Raw genomic sequence first — 18,056 nt, 5'->3', positions numbered from 1 at the left:
AATAAGAGTATTCGAAAAAGTTTACGGGAGATCTTAATTAGTTATTAATTACTTTTAGATGTTTTTTCTGATGAGTTCCCGAAGCAATTTGACATATATTATTAATAACTTTTAGATGTTTTTTCTGATGAGTTCCCGAAGCAATTTGAAATTAAAGAAACCTCACTTGCGGTAGGAGGCTTCGGCAGCATCCATCTTGTTGTGGATAGAGAACGACCGCAAGAAGAAAGATTTGTTGCAAAAAAAACGCATGCAGTCCCAAAGAATCAAAAGAAGTGGATGGTGAGTGCAAGCATGTTTTTACATGTTCGACCCTCGATAAGTAAACCGTAATTTGTTTGACAGTAATGAAGAAACAATTTCACAAGTAGATCATTATTTATAAAATTTTAAAAAATACGTATTATTCAAAACGGCCTGCCGATTGCATTGCACAACAAAAACCAATATTCCATTATACCCACTCCAACCTCTATAATCTTTTAGCCGTAAATGAATCCCTGTTCTTAGACTTGAAATCCCGACCGATCCCTTTGGGTAATATATTTTTGATGTTCGTGGAGGGGGGGGGCGGGTTATTAGGTTTGTTTAGCGATTATTTTCACACATCAAATATAACATTCGCATACTTTTTTAAAAACATAAATAGATACAATGATGTAATGAAATGCGTTAAAATCACGGTTATTTATTTCGAAGTTTTAAACTTATCTTCTTTTTGCGACGAAAAATATGATTTCATAGTGGTCCATGCCTTAATTAGTACATACTATAATTAATCCAAACTTTAATTTCTTTCTTCAAGAAATGGAAGATCTGTCAAAAGTATTCTACCAAAATTGTTATTATTGGTGAAATTTAGATCGAACAGGAATTAAACATTAATATATCATTGAAGCTAACATCGAAATAAAAACAACAGAAAGGAACTAAGGCGTGCGTTGGATTTTCCACTGCATACTATCTGTATCAAAAGGAGAAAAAAACTTGACGGCGTGGGTTTTTGTTCCTTTAAAAAGGTTTTCTAACACGCTGTTGCCAGATTTACATTTGGAGAAAACATATTCAGTTATTTTACTTATTTTCCTGAAGGAAGTAAAATCACGACAAATATTATTTTAGCTTAAATTATAGTATAACTTAAACGCTTCCATTGCTATAAAACAAAAATTTATATAACATATTTAATGGTTTGGGAAAGAAACGTATTTATTGTGCTTTTATACTTCACTGCTTACTCAAAAAAGATACACTGTCAAGAATATACTATTAAAAATGGACACAAGTGTTGAAAACTTAAACACACACACACACACTCACACAAAATAAACATTTGTTGTGAAAATAAGGAAATAATGTATTTGGTATTTGATTTTTTATAATTAAAGTATTACACATATGACAGTTGCTCTGAACAATAGGAACCGATAAACAAAATAAAAACGAAATTAAAGAACTTAATTTAAGAAAATTAAGAACACAAATATACAAATAGCTAAAGTTTTCATAGTATTTAGATATAATATGTACATAGATACAGGAATGCGTATGCAAATAAGTAAAAATAATAATTAATAAATAAAATATTAAAAAACTATATATTCACACATGCAATTGAATATGAAAATGTGTATATTTTATAACTTAACGCGAATTTATCTTTCTTTTTTAATCAGGAGAGCTTACAATCGGAGGCTATAATTTTAATAAAACTGAAACACAAAAACATCGTCCAGTTTCATGGATATCAAAGAAAGGAATATGATTTAATTTTATTTCTGGAGTACATACAAATGGTGAAATAAATTTTGAAAATTTGAAATAAAAATTGTGCAACATTTCTTTATTGATAGATAGTATCCAATTTAACAATTAATATTTGTCAAATGTTTTAAAATGCTAAATAGGCTCTATCTAGTAAACACGTTTTTTTTTACAATGTTTGTGTTTTATCCCCAGGGAACTCTCTCCACGTTCATCAAACAACATACACATCTCAATGAATATGTGACAAGACAGTTTACCATTCAAATTCTTGAAGGCGTGAAATATTTGCATGAAAATAACATCTTGCATTTGGACATCAAAGGTAACTTCTTGTAGCAATTTTCGTCTTGTGGGAACCAATGCAAGCTACTGTAATTCCATTAAACATTTAGGTAATTTTTTAACATAAAATCATGACAGCAAATAAAAACATATTAACGACTTCAACAGGTAGCAACATTTTAATGGTTGACGAGTCAAACATCAAACTAACTGACTTCGGTCTCTCAACGATATTTTGTGAGGAAGAAGGTGTTGAAGCAGAAAGGGGCACAACTCGATTCATGGCACCAGAGATGATTAACTGCCCTGATGGGAGAATATTTAAGAACGCTTGTAGCCTGGATATATGGTATGCCATTTAATTATTATTATAAAGATGCTAACTTTTACTTTTACAAAAAACATTCTATTTCTTTAACTTTTTTTTTTACTTTTATTTCAAAGTAACTTATGCATTTGGTAAAAAAAAAATGATAGCGAGAAATGTATAATCCTTTTACTTTCTATGTACAAGGAGCGTAGGCAGTACTGTTGTAGAGATGATAACTGGATCACCTCCAAACTCAACAACAACATCAGTCAGGGTCCTGTTTAAAATGGCTACTCTACAGAAACCGAAATATCAACTACCCGCAAATGCGTCAAAACATCTGAAAGATTTTCTTGAAAAGACTTTTAAACCAGAGCCAGAAAAAAGACCATCTGCTGAAACTTTGCTGAAAGAAGACCCTTTTATAACTGGTTAAGTGTTATACTAGTACAGGCCAATTATGTAAACTAAGTCAATTATTATTATTTCTTCCTTGACAAGTATTTTTTAATGGTGTTTTTATTTCATACCTTAAAGATATCTAATATTTCATTAAGTAGAAAACCAATGCTTTTGTGAGTGAAAAAAAAAACTTTGTTTCTTTTATGATTGATTTGCTTGTGTCGTCATTTTAATGTTTTAATGGTTGAATATTTTTTTTAAATATTTTATTTGTGTCAAAATAAGCAAAGACATGTATTTATTTATTATATGTTTTTGTCTAAATGTTATTACATACTTTTAATCAGTAGTAAAGGTATAGAGCTGCGTTAGCCATTATTCTATTTTTATTTTTACTTTGATGAGTCGACTTTTGTTTAAATGGTAATGTAGATACATTATATACCTGACTCATTAATCTTTTTATATACCTCTAAAGACATCGTGACACATTAAATTATATTAGAGTTCATTTTTTATTTATTTTATGTAACACTGTAATGGTTTACACAATTTTAAAGTATTTAACTCAAACTGAAATATAAAATATTACTATGTGAATACTCTGCTATATTAAAACCAAAATCTATTATTTAAATTGTATAAATATATCCATTAAGAAAACAGTGCTAAACTTTTTTGAAAGAAAATACGCAATGAATTGTGTTTGTTTTACAAAACAATATAAAATAAAATGCCGATTATAATATATGATTTTTTGTTGATGCTGTATAATATACTATAATACGACATGGTTGAATGGTAGAGCATTCAACTTACCAACTCGGAATCATGGAGTTCGGATCATGGTTGCAGTCTATAGAAAATCACTGATGCACAAATTTCTAATGGGTTTATTACACAGGTTAAGGGAAAAAATGTATTTCAAATAAATCTTTTATTTTGTTTCATCGTTAACTAAACTTTGTCAGCATTAACTGTTTATCAATATATATTTTACAGTTTTAGCCACGTTATATTTAAAGTTGAAATATATTCACTTAAATAACACATTGTATTTAAAACGTGTAACAAAAATTCAGTTTTCACCAACAAAACATGATTATCAATTAATTAATTTTAAATCAATTTTTAACCGTACATCACAGGTAATGTTGATTATTTGTGTGAAAAATGTGTAGTGGTAAATGTATAAAGGTAGAAAATTCATCCATTGGTTTGTATTCACTTTGTATTTCAAATCTTCCTGTTGAAGTGTTTGACGATTACATAGTATACAATTAAAGAGATAAAAATCTAAGCTTAGACCAACACTTAATTAACTTCTGAGTAATGAACCATTTATATTAGAAAACCAAAAGAACTGTGCATTGTTTCAAAACAAACTGTTTATCAATTAGTTGGAAAAAAATGAAATTAAATTTGTACACATCAACTACACATGAAACGAAACCAAGATATACATAATACAAGGGACGCAAACAGTCACTTAAAAGACATAATGTTACAAGTTAAATCATATAAAATATTTGTGGAAGGATCAGCAAGTTAAGGAAGATTAATCAAATATGTGTGAAAATGTTTCTGAAAAGAGATGAGTAAGTTGAAAACGACCAGTAGCTGTGCATAATCAGCTGTTGAACCACACCGTTAAGTTTAAAATAATCAATGTGCTGAGAGGGTCAGTTTGTTGAAAATGATCGGTAAACTGAAAAAAAAAACAACGAGAGGAATAAGTTTACGTAGCACAAGTTTAGAAAAACAGTTTAGTTATAAATCTAAGCAATGACCAATAGCTGATTGCCTGCTGAAAAATGGTCGATTTATAATTTATAATTTAAACATGGATGTAGAAGTTGATTTAGACCCTACACTTAAAAAAAGAGAATATTGCAATAGTTAAATGATGATACAGATGTAACCTACCTGTGGAAAAGTGTTTAGGTCTTTTTCACAATTTAATATAAATGCTCCCTTATTGTTTATCTTCAGCACCATGTCACTTTATTATTTTTAATGTTTTGTTTTATACAGTCATGCATAACTAGCTTTCTTTTATATATATATATATATATATATATATATATATATATATATATATATATATATATATATATATATATATAAAGGCCTATTTATAATTTAACACACGAATTTCATATAATGTGACATTAATATTATTAACCTGCACAAAACAATTGAACATAATGTTGTTTAATTCCCACACATATTTAACTCAACAAAGGTATGTAAGCGAATAAGTATTGGTGTCGTAGATAACAATGTACAAAAAACAATCAATAATGTGACTTATAATCACAGACAGACAAGCTATAATCGATACATTGTGTATAAACTGCAAGTATAGGTATACATTTTTTTAAGAGTCAAGATATTTATGTGTGCATTGCAGAATATACGCAGAAGACGTGTGTAATGGTGTTATGTTGCAATTTTTGAAACAAAAATATGTCACATAAATATACTCAAATATTATGTATTTTATTGCTTGTCACCCTGTTTATGTCTTACTCGCATCGAGGTCTTAAAAGTTATGCCCCTTGTTTACGTGTTGTATATTTCGTTAACTTTTAGTTTCCTGTCAAAAAATTTCATATTTACAAAAATTATAGAAATCAAAATTAAAGCTTAACATCTTTAACAATACGTTCTTCAAAATTCTCATCATAATATTTATTAGAATATTAGAATATATTTCAGACATCTTTTCAGGAAAACGTGACCAAGTCAACCCACTCCTTCCAGAGACTTTTGGAAAAACAGCATATAAAACATTATTTTCTATTTAGATATATAATCTAACCAGTGGGCCCCTCCCCCTCAAAAATATTATTTGTCATCCGGTGATAAGCTTTGAAGGAAATACACAAAATCACTCGTGGATGCATTTATAAAAAATAAAAGTTATCTATATTGTAAAATGTGGTTATAAAACTAATTATAAAACGAATTGACGAAAACATATTCAAATAATATTTTATACAAGTTATTACTACTATATGCAGTTGGTTTAGTTCATGATGAATATAATATGCTTCTCTTTATTGTATTCAAATAAAACATTGTTTAATACATTAAGCTGCGTTAGGTATATTTCAAACTACTTTTAATTATTATTTTTAAATACATTTTACTTTTTGTTACTTGCTTAACAGTAGTAAATTGTTTAATATAATCGTTGTAGAAAAAAGTATATTACTAAACCTAAAAGTCTGGAGTTAGCTGGGGACAGTCACTATTCTAGGAGAGACAACTCCAAAAATTAAACAACTGCTGCCTTATAGTTTGTTCTTGGTTGGACAAAGGCTCTGGAAGCAAATCCAAAAAGAAAAGCAGGCTGAAATCGGAGTCAATGGCCTCAGTGGCGCATAACCAGTTGACATATATAACCAAATAGCATCAATACTGGACTTAGTTATAACTTACTCATCATTCCCTGTGGAGTATAGGGCAGCAACAAATCTCCGCCATTACTCTATGTCTTGGGCGAGCCACTTTAATTCATGTCAGGTCTTGCCAGTAGCCTGCACTTAGTAATAACACGTATCCTTAATTGTGATGGAGGCGGCAAAAGCTCATGGTTGATAAATTCGAAAAAGTCTCGAGTTGAAACCTTCTGGCAGATAAGGCTCGATGCCATCCAACACTAACAATTAAGAACGAATTAAGAACGAAGAAGAAGAAGAAAAAGTGTTCAAGATATTTTTAAAATTTTAAATGAAACGTTAGGCCCCTCCCCCCCCCCCCATGCAGCTCGGTGCTGTCGTAAACCGACCCCCTTGGGTAACAAAATATCGTCTTCCGTTCGCAACTAACCAATACGTGAATTAATAAATATAGAATGATATTTGTTTTAATCTAATGAACAGTAAGCTGACACGGTTTATATTTGATGTTACGTCGAGGTCTTACTTTGATACTTTGTCTTCTAGCCAGATTTTAGTTGATCTGCCGGTACGGGTGTTACGAAATCAGCTTAGTGGTAACGTAACTATCTGTTAGATGTGTAAAAAAAATCAAATAATGCAATATTTAAATTTATATTCAGTCGTCCCCTAAAACGAAACGTCAAAGTAAGAAATAATAATGAATGGATCATTTATGACGGTTGAAGTGCTTAGAAAACATTGTTCGAATTCCGTCTATAAATAGGTTCAATGAATAGTTATAAATCACAAAGTTGAGGTCGCATACCTTATGAGAATTTGTTTTTAAATCACGTAGCAGTTATACCTGCGTTTATTATTTGTTGGACAATGTTTTTTATTTTTTATTTTTAAAGAGAACATGATTTTAATTTAAATTCTCACTATTAAAAACCAAATTAAAACATTATTACATATATTAAAAATACGTTGAAAATTAATACACATAATCATAAGAAATAAGTAGACAACAGTTACGGTCTTGTTCAGCTCTTATTACGTCACAAACTTAACTGTACATTATTTACGTCAAACGAAGAGGGAAAAAATCGTTTCTACAACCCGATTTAGTGATATAAATCTCAAGTTTACTGTATGCAAGATGTTATAGATCATGGTGGCTTAATAAAAATGTCTCGAGTAGGTAGTGCTTGATAGCTAGGGACATATACTCCTCAATGAAAAGACCATTTGAAAATCAGTAGGTTAATTTACAGAGATTATAGTGTACAGGTAAAATCATGTAAGCTAAGCTGGTCGTCTCAGTCTCCAATACAAATAAAAGGGCCTGAGGTGTGTTGATATAACTGTGATAAAAGTTTATCTATACTTGAAAGATCATGCCATGTTTAGTGAAACAAAATCACTTATCGTGTCAAACGGGATTGGTATTACCTTTTATCACGTTTATTAAGTCTTTCTTTTAGTACTTGCACGGATTCATAGGTATAGAGGCCTATATGAGCAGCCCCACACACACCCTCCCCCTCTCCTAAGGGTTCCATGACAAATGATCTCAGGACAAATGATCTCAGACAAAATATCTCAGACAAAATATCTCACGGACAAATGATCTCAGGACAAATGATCTCAGGACAAATGATCTCAAGGACAAATGATCTCACGGACAAAAGATACCAGGACAAAATATATCAAGACAAATGATACCATGGACAAATGATCTCAGACAAAATATCTCAGACAAAATATCTCACAGCAAAATTTTAATATACTGTGTATATATGGTGAGAGACAGAGAGAGTTTAAGAGGAACAGTTTGAGATGGACTAAAATTAAACAATGTGAGAGAATGCAAGAAATTGAAAGAACACTGATGTCATAATTTAGCATTCGAACTCCAAAACCAGATTTCACCTAAAACATCAGGATGTATCCCGATCAGTTTAAAATACATTGTTTCTATTTTGTTATTGGTGTAGCATTAGAGGGACATGTGTCTGGAATACATGTGCTATTTAAACTTACGTGTATAAGATAACATGGTCTTGTTGTTAGAAGTTATCGCACGCACGTCTTTGGCTAAGTGAAATCAAAATGTTCCTTGGAAAATAGTTGTGCGACACAGAAGAGTGAGCAGTTGACCGCTGTAAAAGATGATTGTCTATAAAGTTAACGATTTCTAACCGTTATATAGAGCGAAAATATCAATTTGTCGACAAGCATTGATGTCTAAGTGCGTGTATATAATAAACACAATTATATTTTATATTCACTATCAACTTATTTGGCTGTGAGGGATCAGTGACTTTAAAAAGATAGTTGAAGGAGTCCATTAAACTGAAAACTATCAGTTTAAGTAGATCATTTATAAATAGGTGATTTGGTCTGACATTAAAAAAGAAAACTTTAGAATATGTATTTTATAATGAATGTTTATCACACCACTACAGTAGTTTTTAGCTTTTGCGCTAAAAACTATTAGTATATTGAATGTTTTGTCTTACTTTTTACAAGTTTGACTAGGTGTTATTGTAATGCTGTAATCCTCTAACTTTTCTTAATTTAGGGCCTAGGTTTATTGCTTGGATTTGCATATGGGCAATCATTCAATTGTCTAATTAGACTACGAAGCCATATTATATTGTTTATTATTATACATTATAATCCGCTATAACTTCTTGACACTAAATCGGTTTTAATTTTTAAAATTTTGATAAAAAATTGTGATTTTTATTGAATGTTTTCAATGCCACGTGCATGTTATTAGTTTTCACACAACAATTTGATGTTATATCATAAATGCGATTTAGTAAACTAAAAACAATGTGTCTACACAAAGACTAACGGTGTGATTAGTGTGGTTTTAATATTTAAAAAGGATTAATGTGTGTCAGTAGTTAATCCAAGAGAGTAGGCGAAATGACCTACGACCAGGTATTTTGAGTTAGGATTGGTATATGTTGTTAGTCTTTTATTTAACTCAACGAATTAGAAACACAATTAATTGCTAGAGCAATAGGTTAAGGCTGTGGACGTTGTAAATATATGCAAAAGACAAGATGTGTGGGGAGTGTCTAATTGGCTGTAGAGAAACAAGGGGATCAGCGGATGTTATATAAAAACCTTTTTGAATATTTAGAATTGTAATGTGTGTCCCCCTTTATCTGCCTTAGTTGCATTTTAGTCTCAAAGGTCATGTCCACTTTATACTTGTGCTTCAGTTCAGTAACTGGCAGGGTTTCTTTTGTACTTTTTTCTCTCGGGTACGGAGGAATACGAATGAAATAAAGCATAATTCATATTGAAAATATTGAAAAAAAGTTGTGTCAACAGCTTTCTGAGCTTAGCCATTTTATTCAAATTTCTCAAACGACATTTACCCGAGTATCTTAGCTCAAAACGAGTTGTCTCTGCTAACTTTGCCAATTCATTTAGCATGTCATAAATTCGCACATTATCCACGATAACATTTATCAACGATCTAACTATATAACTAACAGTTTAAGTTACGTACAGGATAAACTTCTAAGCTCCAGATCTCTAGATCTAGGTTTTTATTTACACCAAGTAACTGCAGAAGAGGTTTAGCTTTATACATACCTACACCCTTACATTTTTTTACCGTAGTGATTATGGTCAAACAGCTATAAAACAGCATATAAATGAGGACGCATGCATGATAAAAAAAAACTTCAAATAATTTGCCCCAAAAAATATTAAATACTTAGGTTTTCTTCATCTTCTTCTTCGTTCTTAATTTTAGTGTTTAAATGCATCCTCCCTAACACAATTAATTTTTACGTGTCAACTTGTTTTGATACATATAGGCCGTTGATTAAGATTGCAGGCTGCTTTCCTTTTAGGATTTGCCTCCATAGCCTTTGTCTAACCAAGAACAAAATACAAGGCAGTCGTTGTTTGATTGAAAATTTGAGTTCGTCCCCCCCACCTCTCCCGAAAATTTCAGGTGTCCCCCCCCCCCCAGAGAAAAAAGTCTGGAAGAACCACTGGTTAAATAGCGCCCAGACCTTTTCAAATGAGGGAGGTGATGTGCATGTTCACCAACGCACAAGATGGGGCGCAAAACTGATAGTTCGTCCTGGGCACCTAAATAGATCGTTACGCATTTGTATATAGTTAAAATAGTATAATCAAAGTTATCAATTATTACGTACTTTTTAATAATGGCGATTTCACACTTTTGCACCCCCCTATGGACAGCGCCCTAGGCGACCGCCTAGTTCGCCTTATATGTAGCGCCGACCATGGGTTCACCTCATAAAGTTCCAGGCACTTGAGCCTCAGGGAAATCAGCTCTTCACCCATGGTTCTCTAAACTAGGGCTAAAGACAGACCCAAACACAATGTTTTATAAAACATCAACGACAATTATTATGTTAGTAACATATATTACTCCATGCCTATACTCCCTATGTAACACATATGGTTACCAGCCAAGGGGGGATAACTAATAAAGTTTTAATTCATTGAGTTGATGTAGTTGTGTTGCATGCTCTTGTGAGCGATTTTACCTGTAGTTTCGTGCCTAGCCGTGTGAGTCACACGCAAGGCTGCTGTCTGTGGACACGGTAACGGTACCAAGATGTAAACCTAATGAAGGGCTACAGTTTTCTTCTATTTTACAGTCTTCTCTGTTTTCTTTTTGGTTTTCCAGTTCGTTTGGTATTCATCTGTAATCGTCATACTGCTGTCTTCTTCATCGCCGTCATGGCTCGATGCCGTGAATAAATCCAGTACTTGACAACAATTGTCGGTGTGTTCTAAATCTCAGGGTCAGCCCGTCTTAACCACAACACCTCAATGGGTAAAAGCATTCCCACGGAGTGAGGGTTACACCTATTATAGAGTAAGCTTGACATCATTTATTGAGGACCCTCTAGACATTTAAAAATAAAGCTGTAATGATCTTCCCTAAACATTCTAGTATATTCTTAAATAATAGTGGGGGGTGGGGGGGGCACTTTCAGGACAATAACAGTAGCGAAGTCACTAGTCTGAGGAAGCTTCTGCTCCCTAGCGATGACTTGCCTGTAAAAGACGCAAAGACCTTAAAAAAGCTAAAAATTGGCTCGAATGCCACTATAAAGGAAAAATTATGTTGTTTAGGGCTATGAGTCAGGTACCCAATTGAGCTAGGTGGACTCAGAGACGTTCTACAAACTCGAACCGGAAGCGACTTCGAAGCTTTTTGGGTTTGAGTTTGTAGATTTCTTATTTTTAAACTTGTTATAGGTTTGCCAAATATTAGCGGCTAATACAATGTTTTATATAGTGAACGCGTATGGTTGACATGTGCAGGTACACATGAAGTTAAAAATGTCTTGAAGTTTAAGACTAGCAACATCTAAATTCCAAGTGACAAACTGCAAGAAATATCTTTTGGTCATAAAAAAGCTTTTACACAATATGTACTTTGGATACCAATTTCAGCCTGCCTTTCGTTCTGGTGTAGATTCAATAGCCTTTATCCAGCCAAGAAACACCTGCAAGGCAGCAGTTGTTTTATTTGGTAGTTTCTCCTTCTAGATGGATTGATGTTTTGAGCTATCGAGCCTCATATGGCCAGCGTTAGAATTTACAACTTTTCAGATTAGCAGCCATGAGCTTTACCTGACCATGCCGACCCCCGGAGGTAGACGAGCAAAGAAAAGTTTTCTATCTCATGTAAATTCAGATTTGGCTTCTCTGTTTTCTTCTACGGAATTTAGAGATACAAAAATATAAAAGAAATTACGCCACCTGGTAGATTTTATATTTCTATTAGTTATTGTTGCGCCATTTGAATTTAGACTAATTTTAAACATTGCGTTTACTTGTCTACATCTCCCATTTCCGAATATCTTTTTTTTTTATGTATATTTAATCCGAAATGTTTTTTTTTTGTGTTCATCCATTAATAATAACCGGACGTGAATCTTATGCTACTTTCGGTTTTCAAAAAACCTCTATTTATAACTTAAGTTCTGTTTCAGTTAGAAGAAATTGTACACGTGTATAGAATGACTAATTGCATGTATTCTCACACATTTCGAATAATTTCAGAGGACCGGAATCAGTACTTTGTGTATGCTTTCTCAAATTTTTAAACTGATTCCTCTGTCTCTATTTACAAGGTACTAATGTTCCGCACTATTATACAGATATTATTTGCTGTTCATTTGTCGAGCAATTTTTTTTTCTACTAGATTGTATTCTTTTTAAAAAAGATAGGGAGTTGCTATCCCCATTAGAGCGTTATAGTGAATGTTACCAGTACCTTGACCATTTTCTTCTCATCGACCACCAAAATCGGAAGAAAACCGTTTAGAGCCAAGAGTCTGCCGCTAGACAACAATTGCTTGCAATTACTCACTGACCTAGTATGTGTCCTCAAGTTTGAAAACTCCCGTCAATTTATATTTTAAATATATGGTAAATACAACAAAACAGTGACTTCATATTCGTAAATAGATACATTGTTACCATATTGAACATAAATACGATTTTTCTTAATTTTGGTACGCCAAAAAAAAAATAATTAAAAAGCACAGCAAAATTTAGAACAAAATGGAAAGAAAAAATACGTCGCGCGATCAAAAATGTGTTTAATTTAGTAAAATAATGAAGAAACAGTATTCTAAATTGTGCATTGTTGGATTTAAGAAACAATTAATGTAATTACTGACAAACAACCTACAACGAGCACTTTCGCGCCGACTATTGTTTTAAAGAATACGATACACTACCGACGACGAGGACTTCGTTTTTACTTGAACTGTGTGTTGATTCTTTTCACCATCTCCATCACCCCCAGTCTCACATTTGGTGATGCTGCTTATCCCCATCCTCACAATATCCTATTTTGTTATGTTTGTATATATATATATATATATATATATATATATATATATATATATATATATATATATATATATATATATATATATATATATATATATATTTATATATATATATATATATATATATATATATATATATATATACATGATCTCAGGACAAATGATCTCAGATAAAATATCTCAGACTAAACATCTCACGGACAAATGATCTCTGGGCAAATGATCTCAGGACAAATGATCTCAAGGACAAATGATCTTACGAACAAAAGGTACCAGAACAAAATATATCAGGACAAATGATACCATGGACAAATGATCTCAGACAAAATTTCTCAGATAAAATATCTCAAAGCAAAATTTTAAAAGTATGTACGATGATTTTAGGTGATAGCCGTTAATAATTCGGCCAGCTCTACGATTGGAAAAAAAAACGGGGTGAACCTTAGCTCACCAGAATGGTTGAGGGTGGGGGTGGTAGCAATTAGCCAAAAGAGTGGGGAGTAACGGCGTGCGTTTACGTGGTGTCTCGCATGGTTTCCATGAAGAGAATTATATAAATATAGACAGTTTTAACAGACACATTTCGTAACTCCCAATACCCTGCAACATTGAGTTAAAATTCATTATTTAGCAGCTTTTGGTTTTCTTTTCAAATCATTTTTTGTTCAGTATTTTTGCAGTAATAATTTCAACAGTTGGATTTGCCACAGAGTTTTTCACTACTGGTAAAAAGGCTTGGCTATTAATTTAAATGAAGATTTGCAACATTCTTCAAGTAAACCGTGGTCTTAAAGGCGGTTGGGGAGTTGGGGTTGTTTTGAGAAGTGTCTACTTAATCAATAATTGATTTTAAAAATCAATACACGCCTTTAGCACTCCGGTTGGTTATTAGCGACTCCTCCAAATTCAAGTGCGATACATGAGACTTGGCGCATAATGAATAATTTATTTGTCATGTTTGAGAGTTTGATTTAATGTGTCTATGTTCAATAACTTAACCATGGGGTCATGCTAAGGCTTGTATGTTAAAACTGGTTATATCCAGTCAATGACGTGGTTAAACAAATGCAGCTAAAGCATTGACGCAACGAATGCGAGGTATTGATTGGATTAAAATAGAACATTTTGTACTTGTTAATCAGAGCAGAACAACACACATTGTAACTAGGGCAGGCACGAACAGGTGCTGTTACTGTAAAAAGTATATGCTTAAATAAAATAGTGTTTAATGACGGAATTTACTAAACCGACTCCTTCTGTAACACACGTATACCAATTAATGTATATAGTATTAGCTTTAATAGACGAATAAGACCACTAAATTCACATTATTATTTCGTAAAGACCTTTTTATATCATTTGTTTAATACATTTATTTTAAACAAAGATCTATATATTGTCCATCTCTGGAGGTGGCCATGTCTAGAAATTTACATATCTAGAGGTGGTCATGTCTAGAAGTGTTCATATCTAGAGGTGGCCATGTCTAGAAGTTTTCATATCTAGAGGTGGCCATGTCTAAAAGTGTTCATATCTAGAGGTGGCCATGTCTAAAAGTGTTCATATCTAGAGATGGCCATGTCTAGAGGTGGCCATGTCTAGAAGTTTTCATATCTATGTGACCTACTTAGGTCCAGTAATGTTTTATTTTGACATTGTATAATACCTTATATGGATTGATGGTGCAACTACCGGGGTTTTTCCACTGTCTTATTAAGGGTGTCTAGGACCCAGAAATTTTCCATCAAGATCTGATTGATTGATTCTGATCAGATGACCATCCCAACCAATGGCTACATGAGTTGAGGATGACCTCCCCTGTTGCATAAGTCTTTAACTGGATCGCACACTCGCAACACGAGGCAGTCTACCTTGATCAAACGGTCTATTAAGACCAGGCCGTCCATTTTGTCCGGCAATAGATTCTGACCATTTGAACGTGAGAGAACTTAAGTCCTGTGTGTGCTATGCTTTCTTAAGTTGTTTTAGTCTTCTAGTATAATATTACTTGTCGCCAAGTGATTCTTGAAGCTATAGCAGTGTTGTGTGACCTGTGGCTATTTTTATACAGTGTTAAAATCTGTGATAGTATTTTTTCTTACGCTTTGTAAGTTGGGTTTTGTTATTTTCTAAATTAAATATTTTATCTCGTTTAACCTAGTGTTCTGCCTCAACTGTGTTCGCTTATTAAAGGTTGTATGCAGATTGGATGAGTTGTTAACTTCAATAGTATCACTAGTTTTCCCTAGACATCGAGATCGAGCCCTAGTGTGTTGTTGAGTTAGTGTTCATTCATTTAGGCTGTAAGTCATTTGCATATAACCCCGAAAAAAGAATCCGGGGACGTTCACCATCTATCTGGCTGGTAGATAGGTAAACGTTACATCTAGAGGTGGCCATGTCTAGAAGTGTTCATATCTAGATGTGGCCATGTCTAGAAGTTTTCATATATATATGTGGCCATGTCTAGAAGTTTTCATATCTAGAGGTGGCCATGTCTAAAAGTGTTCATATCTAGAGGTGGCCATGTCTATAGGTGGCCATGTCTAAAAGTGTTCATATCTAGAGGTGGCCATGTCTAGAGGTGGCCATGTCTAAAAGTGTTCATATCTAGAGGTGGCCATGTCTAGAAGTGTTCATATCTAGAGGCGGCCATGTCTAGAGGTGGCCATGTCTAAAAGTGTTCATATCTAGAGGTGGTCATGTCTAAAAGTGTTCATATCTAGAGGTGGCCATGTCTAGAGGTGGCCATGTCTAGAAGTGTTCATATCTAGACGTGGCCATGTCTAGAAGTGTTCATATCTAGAGGTGGCCATGTCTAGAAGTGTTCATATCTAGATGTGGCCATGTCTAGAAATGTTCATATCTAGAGGTGGCCATGTCTAGAAGTTTTCATATCTAGAGGTGGCCATGTCTAAAAGTGTTCATATCTAGAGGTGGCCATGTCTAGAGGTGGCCAAGTCTAAAAGTGTTCATATCTAGAGGTGGTCATGTCTAGAAGTGTTCATATCTAGACGTTGCCATGTCTAGAAGTGTTCATATCTAGAGGTGGCCATGTCTAGAAGTGTTCATATCTAGAGGTGGCCATTTCTAGAAGTTTTCATATCTAGATGTGGCCATGTCTAAAAGTGTTCATATCTAGAGGTGGCCATGTCTAGAGGTGGCCATGTCTAAAAGTGTTCATATCTAGAGGTGGCCATGTCTAGAGTTGGCCATGTCTAAAAGTGTTCATATCTAGAGGTGGCCATGTCTAGAAGTGTTCATATCTAGAGGTGGCCATGTCTAGAAGCGTTCATATCTAGAGGTGGCCATGTCTAGAAGTGTTCGTATCTAGAGGTGGCCATGTCTAGAAGCGTTCATATCTAGAGGTGGCCATGTCTAGAAGTATTCGTATCTAGAGGTGGCCATGTTTAGAAGAGGCCATGTGTAGAAGTGTTCATATCTAGAGGTGGCCATATCTAGAAGTGGCCATGTCTAGAAGTGTCTTTATTTTAATGAAGCCACTATGTGATTAGCGCCCAGGGTATGGAGCTGTGCCAAAATTTACTTTAAGACCGAACTGTTTGCTGAATTATTTGACGGTATCGATTTTTACATTGAATAGTTATTGATTTGATTTCAGATTGGAAGTTAATCAACGTGTTACTGTGTACGAACAGCAATGAATTGTGTGATGTGTTGTATCCGCCTTGAATTCCACATCGTACACAAGTAACAATATAACATTGTTATTGCTAACTTTGAAAAAGAAAATGGTTATGTTAAAAATAGGCTGTAAAAAATACTGGTAATGCAAAGTAATTTTTATTTAGCATAAACTTCTAGACGTACATGAAAAACTTTAAAATATGCAACCATCACACACCGATCTGCCACATTCGTCTACCATATGGTCCATATTTTACTGATACCCTTTATAGACAAGAAAAGGTTGGTAAATTCCAAGCGCCTCACATAATCATAAAGTGTTTATTCATAAACCTCAGTTCGTGGCCGCCAAGTTAAATACACAGAAAGAAACACAACTTGGCAAGCTTGTCCCATGAATAAAATCAGCGATCTGTGCCAAGTCTAACATTTATACATATATTCCCCTTTCAAGTGGCCATGTCACATTTTAATTCCATGTACCACTGGTGTGTAAGAGGTTTTGGATTACATGTGGACTCGCGGAACTTAATCTGGTAATGAACTTAAGATTTTTATGTTAATTTTTTTAATGTGCAGACAGATTTTCAACAACGAAAATATCAACATATTATTTTTACACCGTCTTTTTGTTTGTTTGTGGGCTTGTGGCAAATTTTGTAACTCAACTTTAACCCACTTCCAATGCAGCCATTTTGTTCAAGTTTCCCACATACGTCTTTGATGACAATAAAAGTCTTTTTTTTTTTTAAATTTAATAAAATGTTCAATTAGTCACTAAAAATTAATCAAACGATTTCAAAAGTAAAAAGAGATAACAAACTTTAATAACTTGATAGATAACTACCGAGACCCGATCAACCTAACAATTAGATGAGCTGTAGTTCACGAGAATGTTTACGTTCGTAGAGCCTGTCTATTGAAGGCTGTTATTGGCATTTAATATAGATTTTAAATGATTTCAAACTATTAAGAACTATCCTACACTTTATCAGCTTTCTGTTGTCTGTAAATTGTGGTCACGGACGACTGCTTTTTACTGGGCAGATAATTGTCTTTTAGATATAGCGAGCTACTGATGGTGTTTTAAAGCAAATATTTTTATAGTGTTGATGACATCATAAATAAGGAAACAATACAAAAAAATAGATAAAAATCAACCGAAAAACGTTTAAAGCAACAAGTTTTTCAATGTACTGAATAAAACACGAAAGATTTACCGAGTTCATAGAAACAACTGATCTCTATAACGTAAACCCCATTAACCTCTATGCAAAAAAATGGTATGATCCCTTGCTGAAACTTTCTGAAGTTTAGAAGGAGTTACATGGCGATGAAATTGCCAAAAATACGTTTTAGAGTATATTCTTTTCTAAAATC

The 18,056-nt window shown here is 33.3% G+C and overlaps 2 protein-coding genes across 2 annotated transcripts in view; both read left to right on the top strand.

The window, feature by feature from the left end:
- The first annotated feature begins 1,748 nt into the window (after positions 1–1,748).
- On the top strand, positions 1,749–2,801 carry LOC131944090 (mitogen-activated protein kinase kinase kinase 3-like). The gene is made up of 4 exons (XM_059304598.1): positions 1,749–1,796; positions 1,960–2,089; positions 2,218–2,398; positions 2,564–2,801. The coding sequence occupies exons 1-4, from the start codon at positions 1,794–1,796 to the stop codon at positions 2,793–2,795; spliced, it is 546 nt and encodes a 181-aa protein (XP_059160581.1). The 5' UTR covers positions 1,749–1,793; the 3' UTR covers positions 2,796–2,801.
- A 14,315-nt stretch (positions 2,802–17,116) lies between these two features.
- Positions 17,117–18,056, top strand: part of LOC131944089 (uncharacterized) — a 5,314-nt gene continuing 4,374 nt past the window's right edge. Inside the window, exon 1 of the mRNA XM_059304597.1 lies at positions 17,117–17,212. The gene's annotated coding sequence lies outside the window, so the exon portion shown is untranslated. The remainder of the gene's footprint in view (positions 17,213–18,056) is intronic.

This window comes from Physella acuta, unplaced genomic scaffold, assembly GCF_028476545.2.
Source record: "Physella acuta isolate Inbredline_101_S28 unplaced genomic scaffold, ASM2847654v3 ptg000481l, whole genome shotgun sequence".
In the NCBI taxonomy this organism is placed as follows: domain Eukaryota; kingdom Metazoa; phylum Mollusca; class Gastropoda; family Physidae; genus Physella; species Physella acuta.
Note: the sequence above shows the minus strand (reverse complement) of the source record. Positions and strands in the feature narration are given on the sequence as shown.

What these genes read in the sequence shown, in the direction of transcription:
- LOC131944090 (XM_059304598.1), top strand. An exon ending in CTTGCATTTGGACATCAAAG is followed by an intron (nt 2,090 to 2,217) that starts GTAACTTCTTGT and finishes CGACTTCAACAG; the next exon opens with GTAGCAACATTTTAATGGTT. An exon ending in GCTTGTAGCCTGGATATATG is followed by an intron (nt 2,399 to 2,563) that starts GTATGCCATTTA and finishes TCTATGTACAAG; the next exon opens with GAGCGTAGGCAGTACTGTTG.